Source organism: Podarcis gaigeae (assembly GCF_964106915.1).
Source record: "Podarcis gaigeae genome assembly, chromosome: 10".
NCBI lineage: Eukaryota > Metazoa > Chordata > Lepidosauria > Squamata > Lacertidae > Podarcis > Podarcis gaigeae.
In genome coordinates, this window is record NC_139686.1 from 40,438,599 (window position 1) to 40,464,160 (window position 25,562).

The 25,562-nt window shown below is 45.0% G+C and overlaps 2 protein-coding genes across 2 annotated transcripts in view; both read right to left on the bottom strand.

The window, feature by feature from the left end:
- Positions 1-723: 723 nt before the first annotated feature.
- MYF6 (myogenic factor 6) lies at positions 724-4,117 on the bottom strand. The gene is made up of 3 exons (XM_083699685.1): positions 3,152-4,117; positions 2,847-2,937; positions 724-1,505 (listed from the first exon to the last, which is right to left on the bottom strand). The coding sequence occupies exons 1-3, from the start codon at positions 3,746-3,748 to the stop codon at positions 1,387-1,389; spliced, it is 807 nt and encodes a 268-aa protein (XP_083555811.1). The 5' UTR covers positions 3,749-4,117; the 3' UTR covers positions 724-1,386.
- A 16,229-nt stretch (positions 4,118-20,346) lies between these two features.
- Positions 20,347-25,562, bottom strand: part of PTPRQ (protein tyrosine phosphatase receptor type Q) — a 110,315-nt gene continuing 105,099 nt past the window's right edge. Inside the window, exons 63-64 of the mRNA XM_083698846.1 lie at positions 24,600-24,723; positions 20,347-23,008 (exon numbers count right to left, since the gene is read on the bottom strand). Of these exons, the coding sequence (XP_083554972.1) occupies positions 22,971-23,008; positions 24,600-24,723 (162 nt within the window). The 3' untranslated portion in view covers positions 20,347-22,970. The remainder of the gene's footprint in view (positions 23,009-24,599; positions 24,724-25,562) is intronic.

Sequence of the window (25,562 nt, forward strand, 5' to 3'; positions counted from 1 at the left end):
GCGCGCTTGGCCCCTTGCTCTCAGCCACTTAACCCCTTCATCACGTGAGACGCCCCTTCTCCACATCGCAAGGGACTGGACAGCCTCCTGTCGGAGCCTCTGGATCTCACGCCCATCCATTCTGCTTTAAACAAGGCTGGAGTGCAACCCAGGCGCACAACCCGCCAATGGGGGAGGGGAGGAGGAATAGATCCTGGCAATATGCAGAGATCGGGTGCAAAAGGACACCCGGAGGAGCGATCTCTGGAAAGCCGGCAAAAGAACAAGAAAAGCGTGGATTCGAGGCAGTAGATGCTCTTTGAATGCATGAGGCCTAGCGACTTGAGAAGGCATACAGAATGGGAGGTTGTTGGGTAAAAGCGACAAACGAAGAAGGCAAGCTACAAATAATGAAAGTGCTCTCTCTCGCTCTTTCTGTTCCTAAACCATTTACTCTGCTGTTGTCCCATTCATTTGATGACTTCAGAGGAGGCACTTGTACTATTTCAATAGAACAAATGGCCAGAGCTCGATCTTAAAATAATCCCACGCACGAGGAAATGCCATCCGTTTCAATAACCGGTAGTACGTTTCTGAAAAAGCGGTCCCGATTGTTCCTGTTTGGGGGTCGGGGTTAGAGAAAGAGAAGAACCCATATCATTTACCTCTTCCCCCCCCCCAGCTTAGAGTCTTCAGTTGAATCACACAAACGCCAAAAGGCTAAAAATATTCAAGCATAGCTTCTTTTTTTTACACAAAGCGATTTATTTTACAACCTTGGAAACTTTATCTAGCTTTTCTTATATACAGGATCACTTTCCACATTTTAAATAGATAATAATATTTTTTTTTTGTCTTTGTTAAAAAAGGGAATAAGAGATAAAGAAAAGTACTAACATTATATACAAAAATAAAACCCACGCAAACACAAACCCTAAATCTCAGGAACTTTAAAAAAAGAGAGAGAAGAGAATACAAGGCAACCAGGAACTTCATTCAAACAGGAATTAACTGTGTTACCCAAAGAAAAGACCCTCAGTAAACCACAAGGCAATATATTAATTATAAAAGGAGAGGGTTGGGGTGGTCGAGGCAACGTTCGGTAAAATAAAAATACCTCTGAAAATTGGTTTTGCGGGAAGGGGGGGCGGGGTGGAAATGCAAGCGGGCCGACGCACTTTTGTCGGAGGGCAAAACTTCCTTTTAAGAAGATGCGTTTTTTATTTGTTCAGCTGTGTGTTCTTTTCCACAACGCCGCCCTCCACCCCATCTAGGATTTCCAGAAGATTAAATTAATTGTGATTTAGTCCAAAGGGCGAAGTGGAGGAGGGGGAGGGGCGGAGAGGGAGGGAGAGAGACCGTCCCTTGCGGGGCTGCTGCATGTTTCCAAAAATACTACCAGGCCGGCTACTTCTCCACGACTTCCTCCCCGCTGGGTACTTTGCGGTCTTCCGACGAGATGCTATCCACGATAGAGGAGAGGCAACGGAGGCTGCTCGACGCGGACGAGTCGCCAAGGGGATTCCCTGGGTTTGGAAGGGGGGAAAGGCAGTTTAGCGCACGTGGGATCGGGGCCCCATCCTCCTCACGAGCCACTTGTGTTTCTGAACCGAAAAGCACCCACAGAATCCCACGGCAGGAGCCCCTCAAAGACCCACACACTGATCATGGAAGGGGCGGACAGGCGCGTCAGATCTGTTTTGTTGCAAAAAGGTGGAATGCCAAGATCTACCAACCCAAAGTCAGGTGCAAAAGGCAGGCAGTTTAGAATAAAATCGTGGTGGTGGAGATTCTGAATCCGGCCATTTATTGTCAGCACGGGGCTGACACTTCTGGTTACCACCTATATATATTCGTTTCCTCCGCCGAATTCAAGGAGTTGGGGTCTCATCGTTAAAAGACCCCAGCCGGAATCCTTTGCAGATCTATTCCAAATGACGGAGAGATCGACCACCCAGGGGACCCCTCCGTGTGTTATCACCTTTCTGGGACACACGCCACTTAGACAGATGCAGCAGGCTGCCAGGGTTAGCCCCCCCCCCCCCACCGGGAGTTATTTAGAAACGTGAATCCCATTCATTTCCAGCAAGGATTTTACTCACAAGCCCAAAACATCCAAAGTAAACTAGCACAACGTTTTCTAGTTGAGGGGGATTTGCGCCTCAGAGGAGGTGCTTTTAGGATCACAGGGTGAGGAGGACCCTATTGCGAAATGTGCTGCTGAAAGAATCGGGTCCGCTTCCAAGTCAGTGAGCTCAGGACGGAGTGGGGATGCGGTGTGCTGCGATCCTGCAGGCAATTCCCGAGGCAATTCACCCTCCTGAGCCATCCAACGGGAGCTCTCCAGAAAGCAAACGCATTGCGAAGATTACCCAGGTTTGGCCTGATAAAGGAGCGGAACAGGTGCAACTCGCAGCTGGTGTTGAAAGGAAACGTCGGGATTCCTTCTGTGCGCTTGTCCTTAGGACAGAGAGCGCGCTTGCAAACTTAAGCACCTGCGCTGTAGAGAGGAGGTCCTGCTCAGCTCAGTGCTTAGGATCGCGCTGCGCCTGATTTACTAGGGCAGAAACTTTCAAAGGCGTCTGTGAGCCTCCCCCTCCCCTTCCATTCCAAAGCAGCCGCCATCTCTCGGGGAAAGAATCCCTTGGGATGCAGGGCTGCTCCAGGGGACCCGTCGGCGCCAGAAATGTGGGACTTGGCGTGTGCGCGCGCGCGCAAATGTGAGTAGCCAAACCAGGCGAATCCTGCGAAGTGAAAGCATTTGGGCTGCGGGTGGGGGAAGAGAGGGCACAACAATCCCGAGTCTCCCAGCCCGATGAAACACTCCACCCCACAGCCCCTGTCTCCTTGTCAGTGTGGAGCTTTACCTTCCTTGGCGCCGATGGGCAGCGCCCTGGAATGCTCCGAGCCGCTGGGCCAGTCGGCGCTGCAGGGGCTCAAGAAGTCGGGCGGGGGCACCTGGGGAAGGAAGGAAGGAGAGAAAGAGAGAGAGTTGGGGGCGGGAGTGGGGCAGGGGGAGAGGGAGGGGGCTGGCACGAAAGGGGAGTGCCGATCGGCGGCAGCAACAACAGCAGCAGCAGATCCGCCGCTGGCCCGGCTGCGCGCCCCTCGCCAACTCGGAGCGGGGCTAAGGGAGGCGACCGCGCCTTTTGCGCGCGGCAGTGGCGCTTACATGGCCCTGCTTGGCGCTGCCGGCGAAGGCGTCTCCGACGGCGCCCCCGTTGGCAGGCAGCAGGAGCTGCTGGTGGCTCCTGTCCTGCTGGTCGAGGCGGTGCAGGAGGTCCTGGAGCCTCTCGATGTAGCTGATGGCGCTGCGCAGGATCTCCACCTTGGGCAGGCGCTGGTTGGGGTTGGCCACCGTGCGCCTCTTGAGCGCCTCGAAGGCCTCGTTGATCTTCTTCAGGCGCCTCCTCTCGCGCAGCGTGGCCGCCTTGCGCCGGTCGGTGGGCGCCGACTTCCGCTTGCACGTCTTGCAAGCCCACATGAGGCACTGGCCCGGGCAGTGGGGCGCCTGCAGGCCCGGCGGCGCCAGCACGTGCTGCTCCTCGTCGCCCCCGATGCTGCTGCTGCCGCTGCTGCTGTCGCCCCCGCCGCCCCCTCCGGCCTCCGGGGCCAGCTGGTCGGGGCACGAGCTGGGCGACAAGGGGCCCTCGCTGCCCGGGTACAGCGGCGACCCCTCGTCGGCCATGTCCAGGGCCTGCAGGCCTCCATGGTCGCCGGCGTCCAAGTAGAAGAAATAGGAGCCGGGCTCGAAAAGGTCCATCATCATGGCTCTCCCGCCGCCTCTGCGCGCCTCTCTCGGAGGGGCTCCCGACCGAGAAGCCCCCGCAGAGAAGCCGCCCGGCCCGGCGGAATTTAATTAGCGCGCTGACATCAGGGCCCCCGGCTGCTTTATATATAGAGTCGCCGCTGAAACCCTATCCCCGGTTTAGCTGTCGCGGCGCATCACCCTCGGCGAGCCCGGCCAACACGACGCTCCTTCTGGGTGCTGCTGCTGCTGGCCGGACAGAGCGACAGCCAGAGACCATCCTCGCCTAGTCGAGGAATAAGAAGCCTTGGGGAGAGATCCCCTTCTCCCCAAAGCCCGCTCCCAGCTTTCTGAACCCCAGACCCGTCCAGCACAGCCAGAGTGACAAAGTTGGACACATGGGAATCGCTTGCTGGCATGGGCGTGAGTTAAATGCAGCAGGTTGGTTTCAGGCCAAAGGGCTTCAAACGAAAATCCCCTCTACCTTCCCAGCCTTGGGCTAAGTATAGAACTCTGGCTAGGCTCTAATGATTATACTTACAAATAGGCCAGGTAATAACTTTGTGGAGTTGTGCTTTTTTAAAAAACAACAACAACAACAACAACAACAACAACAACAACAACAACAACAACAATAATAATTATTATTATTATTATTATTATTATTATTATTATTATTATTATTATTATTATTTATTTGTACCCCACCCATTTGGGCAACAACATGTCGCTCCTAAGGCCTAAATGCCTTAGGACCAGCTCAAGGGCGCAAAACAAGGATGGGGATCTTTGGTCCTCTGGATGTTGCTGGAGCACATCTCCCATCAACCTTGACAGCTGGTTGTGCTAGCAGCAGGGGCTGGTGGAAGTTGGAGTCCACAAGTTTTCAATCCCTATGATAAAGTGAAAACAGCCTGGGACATGCTGCTGGTAGTGCTTGGGCTTCTTGAAGAGGCATTGGGAAACTTCTAGCATCCTCCAGGTGTTGTAGGACAACTCTTGTTACCATTGGCCGCACTGACTGGGACTGATAGGGGTTGGAGCCTAACAATGCCAGGAGGGTGACACAGGTTCCCGATCCCTGCTCCAAGGGGATGCTGCCAGGAAGAAGAGCCCCAGCCTCTAATGGTACTGGTGGTGATGTTGGAGTGTCTCTGGGCTCTGTTCCTGGAATCTCCCAAACCATGTTCTGTCTAGTGAGACTTCAGGTTAAATTGCTGGATTAAAGGCAAGACAGAAATAATTTAACCAATCACAAAACCAGGCTGGTTCTTGCCGCTGTGCACCGAGTGGGTCTGTACCATGTCCAGCCCACCTCAAATTGTTCAGCTTGAAATTCAGCCAATATTCAAAATGAAAGTCTTACAGATGTGAATGGCAAGCCCAGAACAAGCCATGGTGGAAATTTGTAGTTTGTCTGTTTTGGAACAGACCATGAGCTTTGGTTCAGATGTAACGCTAAACCAAACCATGGCTTGGCCTTGGGTAGTGCAGCAGCAGCAGAACCAGGAGTGGAGTGGAGTGGTCCCGGTTTCTAGCATGCTTGCACATTTATGCTTAGCCACAATTTAGTGTTATGCACAAACTGAACCACTGTGATGCTGCAGATACAAAGTGATGAACGGAGGTGAGTCAGCCATTCCTCTGGGTGTGCATGAAAAAACAACTAATCTGTGGTGAGACAATTGGATAGCTAAGTCAAACCTACTGGGCAAGACAATTTTTATTATGTCACCACTTCTCTGGATATATGATCTGGATAGATGCTCTGCTTGTGTCTATGGCGTAGGGTCTTTCAGTTAGTTTAGGGATTAAATTGCAGAGAAAGATACATTTTTATGAATGCCAAGAAGATGTCTTTCAATATGTCAGAGGTGACTAACCTGTGACCCTCCGGCCCCAGCCTGCATGACCAGTGGTTAGGTCAGCAACGTGAGAAAAGACACAGGTTAGCCACCCTTGCTATATGGGACTAGGAACACAGCACAACTGAGTTTAAGAGGCAGGCCTGTTTTTCTGCCAGTTTCTCCATTCCTGTGTTGCAATTTATTCCTTGGCCTTTTTTGTTTTTGTAAAAATCTGATACCAATTAAACTATTTTGATTTTTCCACTGGTATCAGAGTCAACGGGCTTTCGTTTTTAATGAGTAGATACTGGGGGATTAGACACCAGACCTCTCTAACTCTGACATGAGATTGGCTCATCCATAATGAAAAGGAGGCGAGGAAGAGTTAAACTTAATATGTCCACTTTTCCTTTCCTTTTTTTCCTAGGAGCACCATAGTTACCTTGCAAATGTCCTTGTCCATTTGCAATGACTGATATGCCATTGCCTCACCCTTTTCCACCCTTCTTTAAGATTATTACTATTTTAATTATCTTTTTTATTATTTTATAGTCTAAAATCGGAAACTTGACCAGAAGTGGTGCAAATTTCATATTTCAGACATGAAAAAAGTTCTAATCTGTCCTTTTCAGAAAGCTGCTTTGCAGCTGAAAAAAGCAAAATAGTGTGGTCAATATTTCATTTTTTTGTAAAATCACTAATTTTGAAACAATCGCATTGACTCTTGATTTTTCGATGTGAATCCACACATTTATCTCATTAAGTAACAAACTTTTTCTGTGATGGCTGATTTCCTACTTGTGCAAAACAGCTTCTATTTGGAGAAGTAGGTGGGGCAACACAAAAATGTGACCACATCAGGGAAAATGCGTGAAAATTACGATTTTCTGTACATGACCACTTTTCAGTTTTTCCCATGGGGCTGTTTCACACATATGGATTCCCACATGAAAATGAAGCTATTGGGAGAACTTCACACTTCAGAAATAGTCTTGTTAATTGGCCTTGGGACTGAAATTCAAAATTCTTGTTAAAATGCAAAGAATGTGTTGCATGGAGTACAGTTTTATGATGAAATTACGGGCAAAGAATGGCACCTTTAGCTGGGATCCAAAATGCAAAAGATACTAATAGATACAGATGCACAGACGATGGTTCGTACCCAAAAAACCCCAACTGTGGCAATTTATACAAGACGAATGAGATAAGTGCATCTCTGGTATTGATAATAACCTCACTTTCTGTGCCCTCCTCACTCCATAGCATTCCCTTGCACCAACCCCTTTGAAGGGATTGAGGACTGCTGCTGTCCAGGTGCTAGGAGTATGTCCAGCTCCAAGTGATGGATTGAGGATACAGTGGTACCTCAGGTTACAGACGCTTCAGGTTGCAGACTCCGCTAACCCAGAAAGTTCTAACCTCAGGTTAAGAACTTTGCTTCAGGATGAGAACAGAAACCGTGCGGTGGCGCTGCAGCCGCAGCAGGAAGCCCCATTAGCTAAAGTGGTACCTCAGGTTAAGAACAGTTTCAGGTTAAGAACGGACCTCCAAAACAAATTAAGTTCTTAACCTGAGGTGCCACTGAATACTGTAAGTTGACTTCCTGCTGTGCTGATGCTGGGACCCTAATGCTGAGTCTTTGAGATCCTAGGACTGCACCACCAACTCCCCAAGCATTGTGGACCATAGGAAAGAGCTGTAAATTTTCAATAAGGGTGCTTGCTCTCATTCTGAAATTTCTTCATTCTGCAACAAATATATCTCCTCCTTAAATGTGAAGCCAGTTCACAGATGCATATACTGTACATTGCTTGATCTTTTAAAATGTCATTACTTCGGACTTCAACACTTGCAGATGAGTAGGTAAGTAGACTGTACAGTATTTAAAGTGTTGTGGGAATGCACATGACTCACACTGCACATTTGATGGAGATTTATACAGGAGACAGTCATATACATCTCCGCTCTTCTGTTTGAGGGGAAAGGATGCATGCGTTACATTTCATCTGCTATTTCACACATTCAGTATGTTATTTGATGGTGCAGTTATTTATATATGGCACTTATCAGCACATATAAATGACAAGCTGTCACATTTATCAAGTGAAATAACTCTGGATTAGATATGTTTGGATCTAGGGCACCTCTGACTATGAATTTGTGGGATCTAGTTGAAGACGAATCATGCAGAATTGCCTTCCTTGGAGGTGTGTCTGGCACAATCATTATTATTAGGTGCTGGTTGGAAGCCTCATCATTCAAGCCATTGGAGGAAGAAGTTAGGAGGACCACATTTTCCCTCCTCAGGCTGCAGCCCGACTTGGGCCTGCAACTGCAAGGTGGCAATGGGCAGGGATTTCTGCATATGCTCTACTGCTTGTTACAAGCTAGTTCAGAGACAGCAGCAAGAGGGCTAAGTAGTTTGTGTTTGGTGTGCAGAGTTTGCCTCCTGAGACCTTTTAAGTGCACTTGCTATAATCAAGCACTATTTACCAGTAACTTCTGGATAGCTCAGTGCATGGTGCTGATAGCACCAGGGTTACAGGTTTGATCCCTATTTGGGACAGCTAGGACAGCTACTTATTCCTGCATTTCAGGGGCTTGGACTAGATAATTCTCAGGGTCCCTTCCAAATCTATGATTCTATGATTATTAATAATATCACCATCCATCTTTCACACCATTTATGTATGAAAATAAAATTATTTAATCATACCCCACCATCAATATTTGACCTGTATGTATTGAAGTCAAAGGGCAAATATTTGTTTGATGTGTGTTTATCATTGGAATTTACATCCCATGCACCTGATAGACCATTAGGGTAGTTTATAATGCTAAATAATAAAAAAATACACTCAAATGCATTTAAAAGCACCAAAATGCAACTGATGAAAAGCGGCAGGATCTGAAATCTAAACAGCACCATGTAAGAACCTCACAGTGGCAAGACAGTTTTTATGCAAAGGTTAATGGGGTGGGGGCAGAGGCACCACAAAAAAGGTGGCATCAGTGTAGATGTCAGGCAAGCATCCTTGGGGAGGGCATTCCACAACCAGTGTGATGATACGGCCAAGACCCTCTCCCTCTTACCTGACACACGCTAGATGGGGAGAGGATAGGAATAAGCAAAGGTTGAGACAGGCTTCAGATGCTGTGACCCCAAGCCATGAAGGTTTTTAAAGGTCAAAATCAGCACTTTAATTTGGACCCATTCCACTGTAAAGTACAGTGTAATACGATCATATCTAATCCTGATTTGTAATCTTGCAGCTGTATTTTGAACAAACTGCAGTTTCTAACCATGTGGGGAAATTCATATTTCAAAGCAACTGAAAGAATAAGCAGGTACCTAGTTATGTTTTAATAATTTAAGCACACACAATCCTATTGAAACATATTATATGTTAAACGTTAGCTCTTGTACACATATCTTTGAAATGTAGGCAATTATTTTTTCCAATTAATACTTGCTAATATCGCAAGTGGGACGCAGGTGGCGCTGTGGGTTAAAGCCTCAGCGCCTAGGACTTGCCGATCGAAAGGTCGGCAGTTCGAATCCCTGCGGCGGGGTGCGCTCCTGCTGCTCGGTCCCAGCGCCTGCCAACCTAGCAGTTCGAAAGCACCTCCGGGTGCAAGTAGATAAATAGGGACCGCTTACCAGCGGGAAGGTAAACGGCGTTTCCGTGTGCGACTCTGGCTCGCCAGATGCAGCTTTGTCACGCTGGCCACATGACCCGGAAGTGTCTCCGGACAGCGCTGGCCCCTGGCCTCTTGAGTGAGATGGGCGCACAACCCCAGAGTCTGGCAAGACTGGCCCGTACGGGCAGGGGTACCTTTACCTTTACCTTTAATATCGCATAGCTCTAGAATAATAAAATTTTTGTGGACATATATGAATAAAGGTGAGACTCAATCAGAAAATCTATTTGGATGGCCGATTTTCTGTTTGATCTTTTTGTTTCTGGTCTTGGTAGAGGCGTCTTACTTTGCTGAGATCTTGGCTGGGCAAGTGTTACTAATTATTATTGTTGCCCTTTGAACAGAAATGGACTTTTGTGTTCAGATCAGTTACAAGTCCCTCTCGTCGTCTCGAGGTGCAACCTTGCTAACTAAACAGACGCTTCTACTTTAAAATAGGAAGGCAGTGTTTTATTACCATTCTCACATTGGGTGGTTATGATGCATAGTTCTAAGTGGCAGATGCCTTCATGCCTGTGTCATGGTCTACAGTGACAAATCACCACCACTGCATAAACACATTTATTCTATAGCAAGATATCCCCCATTTGTAATGGTGGCAGCAGGGATTTCACAGTCAAAGGATGGTCACCGAGCACTGTTCAAGAGCCAACTTGCACAATTATTAAAGGTCAATTTATTTGAAATGTTGTGATTACTGAGACACAGGGGACTTAATGATGCTTTTATTCCTGAAATTACATGCAGCACTCACTACATTTTCATGAAAAAATGTAGCACTTAGCCTATAATTGGGATAATCAATGCATTTTCTCCATGTCTTTTTGTGGTTTGGAAAGTGCCTAACAACCCTCTTGATCACCTTCTTAGACAGATAGCGGAAACAAGATTTAAACCACCCTGATTGTGACTATAATATGCCAGTTAAAATATGTTAAGACTTAGTTATTCCACCTTAAGAGTCAATTTTGGAGAACAGTTGCAGCATACAACAGTGAATGGTATTCATACAAGGAACTTTCTGTAGTGTAGAAGGCACCATAGAGATACTGACCAAGGATGTTTCTTCTTCAGCCTTATCCGGTCATTTCCTGGCACCCATTCCGTTTGGAATAGGCATCAGAGGCCATTTATTGTGGGTAAAACAGCTGTATCTGAACCAGGGGCATTGAGCCATCTGTTTTTGATAACTAACAAAGCATCCCAATATGGCCACTCATCTCTGGCCTTTTTTTAAAAAGAACCCATTGGAAATTTGCAATATTGCCATGCCTCAGTACTTTGTGACCCTTGTCACCTACAACTTTGGCTGTATTTCTGTTCAGAATGAATATTGATAGTATGATCATTTGAAGTTACCTAGAGCATTACAGCATTCTGTGTTGTGTGAAAAGGATGAAGGGTAAGTAGCTTATAGGCAAGTAGGCTGAAGGCTCTAATATGATTATTCCTATGTTTAGGTTTTCATGGACTTGCAGGCGTGATCACAACAGCCAGGACTACCTCCTGTTTGCACAAAAGACCTTAGTAAATATCCCTTCAAAAATCCAAAAGACACAATGGACTGTTTGGTCTTCCAGCTCACTTCCTGTTTGCATTAGCTCAGCTTCTCCTGCAAAAAATCATTATACCACATGCCCACAGCAGCCATTTTGTGGCTGGTGCCCACGGTACTTCCTCAATGTTCCAGATATGTCCACTGCCCTGAGCCATGTCGACCCCTGCTATGGATCCTCTATGTCTAGACAGAGAAAAAGAAGCAGTACAGAGAAAGCGTATAAAGGTCAACATAATAAATAGGTCCAAAGGTTAGGGCAGGGGTCTGCAACCTTTAAGACAAAAAGAGCCACTTGGACCCGTTTCCGAAGAAAAAAAATCTGGGAGCTGCAAAACTCATCATTATAAAAATAACTTTTTTGTCACTTTTTTATTTTTTCTTTGTTTGACCCCTCAGAATTACTCCTCCTCATAGAAATAAACGTTAAATTAACAAGTTACCTTTTTGTGTGTGTATGTTCTTCACTCCCCTTCAAAACAGTGACCAGCGTACATGCCCCCTTTCAATGCAGTGACCAGCGTACATGCCCCTTACAATGTAGCGGGCGGGCGGGAAGGTGATGTCAGGACGGTGCGTGACGTCACAGCCAGCACAGCACCCAACACAGTGGGGAGTGTCGGGGCGCACAATGCGCCTCCTCCCCTCGCTAGTATCCGCCCCGGAGCCGCGGCAAAGGTGTAAAAGAGCCGCGGGTTGCAGACCCCTGGGTTAGGGTTTGGTTTGGTTTGGGCTGTTCATGTTTGCAAATATTTTAAAAGGATTTTACCACATAATCCTCAGACCAGTCCAATACGTTTGGGTATGCATGTAAAAGTTGTAAAAAACCTCATCTTGAGATAATGGCACATATTTGAGATCCTTGGATCTATGCAAGTCTCACTTGATGTATCCTATACAGAGATTCTGCTTTGTGCCTCTACCAAGAACAGAACAGAAAATAAGTGCACCTTCCTAATCTTCTCTACTTAAAGACATTTTCACACCTCATACCTTGCAGAAGACTCCTTACAAGCCTGTTGTTAGCACAGAAAGACATAGGAAAGGTTTTTACAAATGGTTTCTGAGGGGAAATTGGTTCTTTATGGAGAAGCGGCGACAACCTTGGGTGTGACCTCTATTATCACACATAGTGTCTGAACTCCTTGCACAGCTGCAAAGCTGGTAGAGTATCCATAATACTGTACTCCCAACTGTACTCTCTGTAACTATGGATACAAGCTTTGCGACTAAGGCAACTAGAGTCAAATCGTTCTAAGAAATGCTACGGCCTTTCTCAGCACGGGGTCTCCCTTTCGGCTGCACACAAGGCTTTGCAGTAACGTTTGGACTTCTTGGTCATCCTGAAACATTCTAGGTCACAAAGCTTGCTTCTGATGCCTTCTCATCTTACCTAGCTTCAAAATGGTTGCAGCTAGTCTCCATGCTACAGGCTATCTTAAGGACTGTCTTCACCCCTCTGAACCTGCCCTGTCTTTAAGTTCAGCACCGAAAGGTCCAGGTCTTCACCCCATCATTAGCAAACATTTCATGGGTGGGGAATGGGACCACTTTTCAGGGGTGATATTGTAGCTATGACTGCCAACATTCTATGGCTACTTCTTCCTCAACAGCACTTAGAACAACTGTGAGCACAAACATCACTGGAGACAATGAGGTGATGGCATGGAGATTGTTGACAGTGAAATGGCAGGCACATAATTTTTATTCGCTTATATTGTATGATTTGATATCAAACAGTGCAGTTAGTAGCTACTTGTTATCTCATATAGAGAGAGAGATAAAGAGAGCAACTATTATCCAAGCAAATAGATGAAGCTTTGATTGTATTTCCCATGCTTTGCAAAATGCAAAGGAACTGTCTTTCATTTGCTGGAAGGCCTATGCAATGTGTCTAGAGATCTGCCAGTCATGGCCACATATGCCTGAAGTTAAAGGCAAGAGCAACATTAGCTGTAAATGATTCCCAAAGCCACAGGGGTTGACTGGTTGGCTGTTGAAGATGCAAAGGCTTCAGTGTCCCAGGGTTCTTCTTACCAGCTATGGTGATCTTCCAAGAAAAGCACATTCCTAGAAGGGTTGGCACAGCTCCCACGGTCATTAGGGGAAATAGCAAGGGATTGCAATGCTACTCCTTCCTTATTGGAACAGAAAGAGGAGGACATGTCAAACAACTGCTATACAGGAAAGTAGTGGAAATGGATGGATGGATGGATGGATGGATGGATGGAGAAGAGGCACACCAGCCTAGGCAGAGGAGCACTCTGGAAATCCAAAGGTTTTACAAATGGAATGAAGGAACACAGGAAGCAGCCATGTATTAAATCAGACCATAGGTCCATTTTACTCAGTATTTTCTACACGTTCTGGCAGCAGCTTTCCAGGGTTCTAGACTCTGTGTGCATTTGCAGCCCTACCTGGGATAAATATGGCCTCCCAAACCACCAGACAAGACCCAGAATTAGCATTTTGGGATACCACACATGGCACTCAAATAGGCACCCCCATGACTAGCTAGAATCTCTTATCAAACTTTTGTATAGTGTAGTAGGCCAACAGCCCTTCTGGGTTGCTGAATTAAAAAAAGAACCAACAGCTGCTCATGTAGTTGAAGCAATAAAGATCTAAAATAAGAGCAACAGATTCTTAATCATTGTTACATGCCCCTGTCAATTCAAAGTTCCTCTTGTAAAAATAAGCATTTCCCTCCTTCTTTCTGGAAAAGAATATACCACCAGGCTGAACAAGGCAATTGTAGTGAACAGAGTAGATGCTAACAGTTTTAGTTTAGCATTTTAGGTGATTAGAATTTCACTGTTACTACATCCTACCAACCTTCTGTACGTTCAAATTTCTGCCTATCATCTATCTATCTATCATCTATCTATCTATCTATCTATCTATCTATCTATCTATCTATCATCTATCTATCTATCTATCTATCTATCTATCTATCTATCTATCTATCTCTATCTAATCTATCTATCTATCTATCTATCTATCTATCTATCATCTATCTATCTATCTATCTATCTATCTATCTATCTATCATCTATCTATCTATCATCTATCTATCTATCTATCTATCTATCTATCTATCTATCTATCATCTATCTATTTTGCTAAGTAGCTATTTGCTGAGGATATTGATAACATAGCTGCCTATGTTAGCTGGCAAATAGAGTTCAGACGACTAAAAATTATTGATGGATTCATGGTCTTTGCACTCCTACAGTCCCTGGGAGGGTGTTGTATGGCCAATAAAGGTAAAGGTAAAGGTACCCCTGCCCGTACGGGCCAGTCGTGACCGACTCTAGGGTTGCGTGCTCATCTCGCTCAAGAGGCCGGGAGCTGGCGCCATCCGAAGACGCTTCCAGGTCACGTGGCCAGCGTGACGAAGCTGCAACTGGCGAGCCAGTGCCGCACACGGAAACGTCGTTTACCTTCCCGCTATAAAGCGGTACCTATTTATCTACTTGCACTTAAGGGGGTGCTTTCGAACTGCTAGGTGGGCAGGAGCTGGGACCAAACGACGGGAGCTCACCCTGCCGCGGGGATTTGAACCGCTGACCTGACGATCAGCAAGTCCTAGGCACTGAGGTTTTACCCACAGCGCCACCCGCGTCCCCGTATGGGCGATAGGAAGCATCAAATGTTTGTCTCTAAAAACAGGAACACCAACCATCAGAAAGAGAGACCCAGTGTTGAATATTTCCTTCCTCTCGTGACAGAAACATCAGTTGACCTTGCTCTGCTGATACTGAAAGCAGGTTGGTTGGTTGGTTGGTTGGTTGGTTGGTTGGCATCCGTCTTTCTTGGGAGACAATGGAGAATTGTGCCTTTGGGGTAAAGTCAAACTGCTGGGAGATTACAGCACCTGCTGTGGCTGTAGAGACCAATATTGGAGAGAGATGTTTTGTTGCAGCTGGGGCAGACCAGGGGAAGGCACCCCAAACCAGGGGAGAAACTAGGAACATAAGAAGCTGCCTTATACCAAGTCTGATCATTGGGTCCGTCTAGCTCAATCTTGTCTACACAGACTGTCCATGGCAAGATTTCAGGCATGAGACATTCACAGTCCTTGGAGAAACCAGAATTTTCTGCAGACAAGATGCTCTGCCACCGAGCTGAAGCATTTCCCTAAACTGCTGCTGGAACTGGCATAGTAAATTTGTCTTCCATTGTTCTCAATGGGAAGGGCAAACCAAAAACCTGGAAAAGAACAGAGAAGTGCAAGATGGTGTCATCCCCCTTACTTCCATCCCACCTATGGGGCGAGACATTAAACAAGTGGTTCAATTGCCTTTTCCAATTGCCACAAATCCACAAATTTTCAGGTTACTTCCAGGGGAGTGTAAAATGAGGGGCACGGGAGAAATTCCATTCAGTTCACATTTACAGGTGAACCTACCTAACTCCAGTGCCGGATTTATGTATAGGCTAAGTAGGCTGAAGCCTAGGGCCTCTAAATCTAGGGGGCCTCGCCAGCCCTCCCATTCCCCAGTGCCACAGTCTCCCCTCTCCCAAAATTGCAAACCCAAGACTTCATGCAAGGCCAGGGCAACTCAGGCCCAGCAACTATGAGACTGAGGGCTAGCCAGTAGGGACCAATTTGAAGCAGTGGGGCGCAACTTGATTTTTCCCCCATTGCAGGGCCCCAGTTCACTGCCAAAGTCTATAAAATCTTATAGATATAAATAAAATCCATCTAGATTGCCCTGATGCAGGGGCCCCCTTAGGAGCGGCACACGGGGCCAATTGCTCCAGTTGCCTTAAGGTCAGCCCTGATGAGACTGTGCAGGGGTTGGACTGACAAGCCCTGCACCTTCTAGGTCCCTGGTGTCACCATTCAGAGTACAGACTCAAGGACTCGTTATGGAAATAAGGGGGACACTTATTGGAAATCAGTTTTGTCATCTCTTCTCCCCCCAAACTCTGATACAATGAGCCTACCACCTTTTATTCACAGTCGCATAAGCACTACACTACAGCATGGCCATAAACTTGTATGTTCAACCACTGAAATATACACCCAAATATGTAGCAATGGAGATTTATGTTACTGCTTTATGAATGAATACTCTGTTTTATGAACGGACTCTGTATTTTGTGAATTACCTAAGAGCCACCAAAAGGGAGCTCTAGAATCTGATAGCTAACCAATTGGGTACTACCAAACAGCGACCCCTATTGCTGAAAGCAGGTAACCAGCAGGGAATGCTTCAGCTCAGCCTTTGCACTGTTGACTGAACACCCTTTGCTGTGCAGTTAATGGAGAAAGCTCGTAAATTGTATCTCTTCTGGCATCCTGGCCAACTCCATTACGCTGGTGTAAACCCTGGTGCACCAGAAGCCCAGAACAGCTGTTAAGCAAGCAAGCACACGGCTCACCTTTGTCACAGTCAGGATGCCCATGTCCTGGCCAGTCCTGCACCCAATCTTGTTTTCGTACAATCTTTTTTGTCCTCAGTAACCAAAATTATATTCTCAACATATTCAAGCAGAAAAGTTGTTTCCCTTCATTTGCAAGGAATCGTACAAAACAAAGTGGCACTAATAAAGAAAAGTTCCAGGGTGGCAACAGAAAGCAAACTAAAAATGCTTTTGCAGTTCATCAAAACTATGCAGCAATATCAAGTTATAGGAAACCGTGCTTCTAGTTGGTTAATTGGTTCGGCAACTTCAGCTAATTATTTCCCCCAAGAGTTAAATGATAACTAATCAGAGGCAGCTACAGGACAGTTATGAGATTCAGGTGAGGGTCAGATGCCTTGTCAACCCCAGCAGGTATATAAGAGGATGGCCTGGCCTACCAGGCCTCTAGCCTGCCCATTTTCCCTCTTCCATTTTCTTCTAGTTTTGAGGGTGGGGGATGGGGAGGGGCCTCACAAGTGGAGTAGCCTAGAGCCTCTCTTCATCTAAATCTGATCCTGCCTAACTCTTACTTTCTGAAAAAATATGTGAACTGAAACAGCCATCCAAAATTGGCAACTCTGCTGCCACAAGGTCAGGTAAAGTGCCCCTGGCTCACCCTGCCATCTTCTACTGCCTCTGGGTAGCAGAAGTGGGAGAGTGCTGCTCCATTTATACCCTGTTCACAGGCTTTCACCTGTATTGGGTTGGCCACTGAGGGAACAGGATGCTAGACTAGAAAGACCTTTGGCCTGACCCAACAGGGGTCTTCTTCTGTAATTGATATATGTCAATTTCTCACCAGGGGGCAGAGGTAACTATGCCAGACTTCCAGCCAGAGGGTTAGAAGTCATGTGACTCAAGAAAGAGCCAATCAGCCGTTCATACTGCTTTATAATTTTTAAGGGATACACACATACACACACACACACACTGTGTGTGTGTGCCTTCTAATGAGCTCCATTTTGAGGTGGTATTTTGTAAAGAACCCCCCCCCTCAGGTTGTTGTAAGGTTGTTCTCTGATCAGAAGTAATCTGAGGAGGGCTATTAGACAGGTTTATATTTTCATCACTACTGAGTGGTGACATTTCTGGCATGGGGCAGTAGATTACCTTTCAGCAAGTTGACCTTCACTGGCATAGATCCTAAAAATTAAATTTCACGATGAAGCATCCAATGCATTGTGTTAACAGGTTTGATAACGCCCCAGCTGACCCTCCCAGGGCACAAACATTCTGGGGGATTTGCAGCACCAAAATGGGATGGAATTGCATTGCAAAAGGACACTGGGTTTGTTCAGTTAGGTATAAGGAGACAAGAAAGCAACAGCAACAATTGGGCTGTTAATACACCCCAGACTAGTGACACTTTTCCCGGGGTTCTCCTGACCACCCCCACCCTGCCCCAAGCCAATTTAAGGGGGCACAGAGCAGCAGAAATGGGAAAGCCCTGCTGCACCAGCAGAACCTCTTGCACAGGGCCTCTGCTGGTGGGACTCCTTGGTTGAAGCCCACCCAATGATTGGATTGTGAGAGTGAAGATTGACACAGTTACCACAACAATGGGGGCATGTTGCTCCTTCTCCCTGATATTCACCCTATTCCAAACATCTTTTCGAAAGGGGTGGGGGGAAATCGTGAAAGAAGATAGGGGCACTCAAGAATGCTCACCAGAGGTTCTGTTGGATCCATTGCTGTCACTCAAGACACAGGTAGCCCTGGAGGCACAGAGTGCCTTCCATCAACTTTTACCTTACAATTAGCTGCCAATCAATCGCTGGACCACCACAGCCACTTCCCTCATTGCTGCACCCTTTTCACGAAGTGGCAGTAAAAACCTTTCCATACAGATTGGTAAGAGCTGTATGGAAAACACAGCATCCCAACAGGTAACCTGTTCGGGTTCTAATTAAGCTTCCCTCTGGGGGAAATTCACAGTTTCCAGGCAGAACTGAGCAGATTTCAAACAAATTTTGAAGGGGCCAACTTTCAGATTTCAAGTGATAAAGATGTGCTCAAACAGGGTTCCTTCCTACAAGTCTTCAGACTGAAATGTAGATGGTTCTATAGCCACAGTGTTACAACAGATGGAGTGGAAGAAGGGTAGAGATGCTGTGTTGTTTTAACAGGAAGAGACCAAAAGCAAAGCAATAGAGGAGATAAGGATTGTTGCATGACATTTATAGGGCTGAGGTGTTTTTTTTAAGACAAACCCCAAAGTTGTTGGTTTTTCGATTGACTTGCCTAAGATCCAAAACAAAGCGCCACCTTTCAGAAATTCCCCCTGGGTGTCAATTCCGCCTTTGAGATCCCAGTAATGGCTGGGAAAGTCCGGGTGTATGGCAGCCCTATTTCAGCATAAATATGGGGCACGTTTATGCTTATTAAAGACTGCAGGAGTGGGGTGCTAATCAGGACAGGCTGTGTAGTGACATTTGAGCTATGCAAGCCATTTGTGCCATTTCCAGGTCCCAATAATATAAATAAGCCTTTCTGGAACGTCCAGCATCTATCAGGGAGAGGAGAGGGGCAGAATAGATTAATTTAGTAGCAGCACTAAGAATAAAAACCTTGCCCCACTCCCCAACGCATGGAAGGCAGCCTGCTATAAATAGCCCCCTAAGTAACAGAGAGTGATGTAATCCCTTAACATATAGAAGATGAGGTACCCCTAAATAAGTTGACAGAAGAAAGTGTTTCACTCAAAGGAGACAAAATTAGTCTTACTCAAAAGCTTGAGGGAAAGATGAAATAATCTTTATAGTCAATTGGGGGGGGGGGCTTACCTGTAGCCCTCCAGAGGTTTGTGGACTCCAGCTCCCATCAGCTCAATGATTATGGATGATGGAAGCTGTAGGCTAACAGCACTGGAAGAACCCTAGGATAGTCACAACCTGCTTTATATTAAATAGATTTTGAAGTTGCCTAAGTTAACATGTTTCAAACATTTTAAAACAACTTGGCGTGGCGTGGCTTGGCAGTTCCTCTCAGAATAACACAGATACTCATATTCAAGAACTTGAGAGTACGAAACTAATGATACCTGATCAGGAAAGCTGTGCATACGGCTACCAAGTGCAAATAAAACCATGTTCCACATGTGTAGAGCCCTCCCTAAGCAATTTGTCAAATATGTGAAAGTAGATTTATAATAAATGGAGAACACGTGTTTTGAATGAGCCAAATGAAATGGGAGCTGCACAAAAATGGCTTGCCAAGTATATGAACAGCTGTGAGTATCACCTCTTCTTTTTCTTCTGCATTAAAAAGCGCCGTTATTTCTTTAGCCTGACAGGTGAATTTACTACAGAGTTTGTCCTCGCAAAAATTAATGTTCTCAGCACACCCTCCTTGCCTGGTGCATTGTCCTGTTAAACCCTTTCCCACACCGAGACTCTGATTTTGGTTTTTATTTCTGAAGCATTTTAAATTGGGCATATGTACTTAGTGGGATTTCAAAACTGCCACTTTCATCAGATCGAAGATCCGTATGTCATACCAGAAACTGCTTTTCAGGGTCCTTACAACTTCAAAAGTGTTTTTCTATGGAACACTGATTAGATTGATTGTATTTCTTTCTATTCACATGAAACCCAAAACTGTTTGTGAACAGTAAGAACAAAAAATAAGAACAGCAATAAACATAACAAAGGAACATGAAGCACAATTCCAAATTCTGATTTGTTAAAATATTGCCAATTTGTTAAAATATTCCTAAGAAAGTCCTGTAAGACTTTATGCAGAAGTGTGTTTAACTTGCAATTGGATTCAGATTGGTAGAGGGATAAACAACTATTCCATACAATCTGGACTGGGGAATTTTTTTAAAAAGAACCCAAGCAATGTTGCATGAATTGGACCTTGTATCCTTCCTCTGCCAAAGTAAGGTCTGAACTGCCAAGTTGTTTGATCTCAACTTCAGGCAAAACTCCCTTAAGCTGGTGCCTTCCAGAGCATCATCTCTGACCATTGACTATGCTGGTTGGAAGTAATGGAATTTGTAGTCCAAATCATCTGGAAAGGACCAGGGTGGGAAAGAATTTGACTCCATGCTGACTTTTCAAACGTAACTGATAGATTTGTATATAGGAGACAACACGGTATTGAGAATTATATTGTATAATAAAATGTAAAACTTTATTTATTTATTTATTTTACAGCATTAGAAAAGTATTAGGAATGTGAGACAGTGTTTGTTTTTTTAATCGTCAAGCATGTACAATTACCAAACGCATTGCAAAATGGAACAAGAAAACCAATAATCTCTGGTCGTCATTCCACGATGAGTTAAATAGCCCCGAGTGTCCCTGAAAAGCTACTGTGTGCCGAATAAAAGCTGAAAAATCTCCACAGTGTCAGAGGGGTGAGTTTTCAGCTGTTCAGGATCATAAGATAATATTTCAACTCCCATAAAACAAAGAGTCAAAACAGAAGAGCATACATTTAGGGAAATGTTATGATAATCCTGGAAGTCATCTTACTTCAATCAACCCCATCCTCTTAAGTCAACTGAGTTTATGGGATGGCAGCTTTCCCTCCCAATCAACCACAAAGAGGAGAGCAGATCTGCACACTGAATTATATACACCTGAGGAATCCGAATGCTCTTCATCACATTTGGCTCATTTAGACATGTATTACCCCATAGTAATTTAGAGGTATGCGGAATGTGTCCGGAGCATTTCCTCAAAGGAAGGTTATAGGCCCTGATCCAAAGATGTGATCCATGCACAAAAGCAGGTTTCTTTAAACTTACCAGTTAACAAGAGAGCAAAGAAATATTAGACACACTTTCAAAATAAGTTGTCTGTTGCTTTCAATAGTGTATCATTTGGATGTATGTTAATCCACATCGGGACGAAAATAAGCCTACCAATGAAAGGCATAGATTGGATTCATGCCCCATTTGCATGCAAGGATCCTGCTACATATGTGGAAGCCTGCTTTGGTGGATAGATTGCCATTTTTGGATTGACTCCTGGCTTCAATTCTGAAATAATCTGCTCATGTGTACACTCATGGGACTGTGTGTAGGTACATGGTGTAGATCAGTGATGGCCAAACTTGACCCTCCAGCTGTTTTGGGACTACAATTCCCATCATCCCTGACTACTGGTCCTGTTAGCTAGGGATGATGGGAGTTGTAGTCCCAAAACAGCTGGAGGGCCACGTTTGGTCATCACTGGTGTAGATGCTTCAGAACTGTGCCCAAAATGGGCAGAGTGATACATATTAAAGCCAACTGAAATTAATGGGCATAAAACCACATGTATCAGTATTGCAGGATTGTGGTCATTATGTTTTTTAAGGTGAGCATGGTAAAATATTTTATCTGTACACTACTAGTGGCAATATAGTGCAAGTTTAGCATTCTTTTTCATATTATTTGCAAATGGATTCTGCCCCCCACAATGGAAGCAAATAACTTGGAAATGCACTATATCCCACTACAGTTCAAGAATTGGCTTTTACATTGAGTGAAAGCTCAAATACAATGTTGTGGCTGCTGAAACCAATATGGGAGAGAAATGGTTTGTTGCAGCTGGGGCAGAGGAAGGTGTCCGGTTGTGCTGCTGTATAACACATAAAAGCAGCACTGCAGGCTGATCAGGAAAGGTGGAAGGCCTGTCTGAGCTACCATATTGTTACAACCAGATGCCACTGAGAATCCCACACGAAGGGCACAAGGCCTTTGCTTGCCGTTGCTCACCAGCAAGTACAGATGGCATATACCCACCCTAATTTCTAGCCACTGGTAGAGTTACCACCTAAGAATTTGTTTATCCTCCTTTTAAAGCCATCTGAGCGAGTAGCCATTGCCACATTTTGTGGCAGCAAAAATCAGTTTAACTATGATCTGTGTGAATAAGTGCTTATCTATTCTGCATCTCCTGCCAGTCAGATTCACTGTATGACCCCCCAGGTTACAATGCATTATCACTGCACTGTGTATATCTTCACCCACATAACTGAGTGTTGGAAGCAGGGAAATGTACAGCAGTGGTGATGTTATATTATGAGTTCTATTATTCTAGATGTTACTGAGAAGAGGAGAGAAAGGGACATGAAACAGCAGCCGCTTAAGTGTCTCTTGTAATGCCTAGTTAGTCCCTAAATCACAAGGAAATTAGTGAGAGGAAGGGTTGTATTCAATGTAACACTAAGGCTAGGGTTCTATAAGCAGAAGGATTTTTCTTGTGAAACATAACCTTCTTCTCCCCCTTTCTTCTCCCACTGTGTGCCCCCTAAATCTGTTCTGGGACTTCCCCCAACCCTCCAGAACAGATTTGGGGATGCCATTGGGAACACATGGGAATGGGGGCTTCCATTGTGTTGATGGGAAGCTATGTGCTGGCTTCTGCAAGCGTAATGATTTAGCTGGATACGGATCACAGCATACAGTTAAATGCTTATATTCTATTGCTATCAATGGGACTTATTTGTGATTAGCCATTCCTGGACTGTACCCAATACATATAACAATTTTGTTATAACAACAGGACTAAACTCTGTACAAAAGTATCATTTAATAATTTATAGTATTTATGAAGGCACATAAATAGAGTATAAACTATAACATTATTATTCTTACAAAAATTAATATTTGCTGTTAGTTCATTGTAAGAGGGGGGTTTGTTTTGGCCCCTGAATTATTGATTTTTTAAAGATTTTTTTAAAAAACCCAACACAGTTGTTTCTCAAAACCTAAAGTTTTTATCTGCTTTTTTCACATGGTGGTTTCTTCCCACTCTAATTCCACGTCACCTAGAAAAGAAACAGACACAATAGTTGAAAGTTTTTAAAATTAATCTCAACTGGTCACACAAAATGGTTTAGAACAAATTAAGAATTAAATTATAAAAACATGTAGCTTCGACTGTTCCTGGTGCCACAAGCAAAGGGAAGGTAATGGAAATTTTCTGTTCTTCAATCACCATAGTGAAGCACAACTTGCTTATTGCTACCTTCCGTTTGTGTCACAGAGCCATCCTACTTTACAGCGATGGGAGCTGGGAAAGATCCACTGGTGTAGCAAACATCAAATCCTATGCAGCCAAGATGGTGTAAGTGGTGGTGAGCTTTTTCTTTTACCCTCTCACTGATTGCATGCCTAGGGCAGATGTAGTCCATTCCTGGGGTGTGGCCCATGTCAGGGAAATGAAGGGGCTTAAGAGGCAGTGTCTTTGCATCCCCCAACCATTGAAAAGCTGAGGATGATAGAGCTGGATGTGAAGGCAGGAATGTATCAGAAAACAAGAGCAGAGTGATCAGGAGGGGCAAAGCCATGGAGCGCTTTGAAGGCATAGATGAGGAGTTTCTGCTGAAGCCAGTATGGAGGGGAAAAAAGAGGGCTGGGTGTTCATCAGTATGTGGATGATACCCAGCTCTACCTCTCTTTTAAATCAGAACCAGTAAAGGCAGTGAATGTCCTGTGTGAGTGTCTGGAAGCAGTTGGAGGATGGATGGCGGCTAACGGATTGAGGTTGAATCATGACAAGACAGAATTACTGTTTTGGGATGACAGGGAGTGGGCAGGTGTGGGGGACCTCTGGTCTTGAATGGGATAACCATGCCCCTGAAGGACCAGGTGTGCAGCCTGGGAGTGATTTTGGACTCACAGCTGTCCATGGAGGCGTAGGTCATTACTTGGCACGGTACAGTGGATGATCGGGTTGCGAATGTCTGCGCACGTGTGGATTGCGATTCGGCACTTCTGTGCATGCACAAAGTGCGATTTAGCACTTCTGTGCATGCACAACTGCCAAAACCCGGAAGTAACCTATGTCGGTAATTCTGGGTTTCGGCAGTCCATAACCCAAAAAACACAACCTGGAGCATCTGTAACCCGAGGTATGACTGTACTGAATATGGAGAGCAAAGAGAAGTCAAAGGTAAGGCAAAGATTTCATGCATATTCATTAAGGTAGACAGTGACATTGTTGATGGATGTGGAAGGTATGTGAGAAGAGGAGGGCTTAGTAGGAAAGATGAGAAGTGCAGTCTTTTGTTTTCATTTTTTCGAGATGACAAACATCCAAGTAGAAACACCAGACAGACAAATGGAGATGCAGAATTGTGTGGAGGGTGGAAGTTCTGTAGTAAAGAGACAGAGCTGGATGTCACTGGCATACTGATCATAATGAAATCCAGGGGATTTAATGAGTTCATCCAGTGACAGCTTGTAGACAGAGAAAACTAATTGGGTTTTCCCCCCAAAGGGCAGAAAACCATAAAAACAAATAAACCCCTGAAATCAAATAATGTTTCTCCATGCATGCTACTTCAATATGGCCAAACACTTGCACATGGCAACCTACAATAGCCCCCTGTTTTGGTACAGTGTATATTTGTTTACCTTCCATGGCATCAAAAGAGTCCATCTTTTGCAGTACTGAATAATTAACAAAACACACAGGCTGACTGCTCCTCTTGATTGTCAATAAGTCCAAAACACACTGGTGCAAAAATATATACTGTGCCTGCAAAGTTTGAAAATTAAAGATTTCTCAGTTTAGCTTATTTATGCATGAAGAACTTGCTTCTAATGGGAAAATGTTTTGAAGTTACAGTATTTTGGAATTTATACAAAGAGCACTTCTACACAAAGAACATTGTTACAGTGAATTCATGTTTTCTCAGACTCCAAGAGGTTATCTGAATAATATTTGGGAAAGTGGGCTTCCAGGAAAATCAGAAAATTTATAGGTAAGCATCATTTGTAGGGTTGTCCTCCCAAAAGTTACAACTGTGGAAGAAAACATCTCAAAATTATAATCCCAAGAAAAAGGTCAAGGTAAGACCTGCTTTGTTGCCACCAGGTAGAATCGGTTTGGGGACATCCTTTCCTTGCAGGAGATGCTGCAAGGAGCATGGCCCTGACTCCTGACCTAAGGAGAAGATGATATTCCACAGGCTATTAAAATGCTCTCTGGGAGCCCAGGGAGAATTGACACATATTTTGATGCATTGTTGTATATGCCATGGATGCAGAACCTGGAGCCATCAAGATGTCGTTGGACTACAGCTCCCATCATCCCTGACCATCGGGCAATTGACTTCCAACAAGCACACAGAGTGTGAACACGACTGAGTGTATGGGGGGAGGGGCTTGTTTAATTTCACTGCACGCAGGTGGTATAGTGACAATAAAGTTTTGTTTATTTATTTATTTTTATTTATGATGGTTGGAGATGATGTGGGCCAGAGTCCAACAACATCTGTTGAACTCCAGGGCTCTCCATTCCTGGTGCATGTACTCAGCTAAGTTCCAGCTGGCTCTCTGTTGCAACATTGTAGATGAAATCCAACTCATCACTAT

Excerpts from the sequence above, each read along its gene's own strand:
- MYF6 (XM_083699685.1), bottom strand. The coding sequence starts at position 3,748 with ATGATGATGGACCTTTTCGAGCCCGGCTCCTATTTCTTCTACTTGGAC. Across the intron at positions 2,938-3,151 it reads GCAGCGCCAAGCAGGGCCAT|GTGCCCCCGCCCGACTTCTT; the intron begins GTAAGCGCCACT and ends TTCCTTCCCCAG. Across the intron at positions 1,506-2,846 it reads GCCCATCGGCGCCAAGGAAG|GGAATCCCCTTGGCGACTCG; the intron begins GTAAAGCTCCAC and ends TTCCAAACCCAG.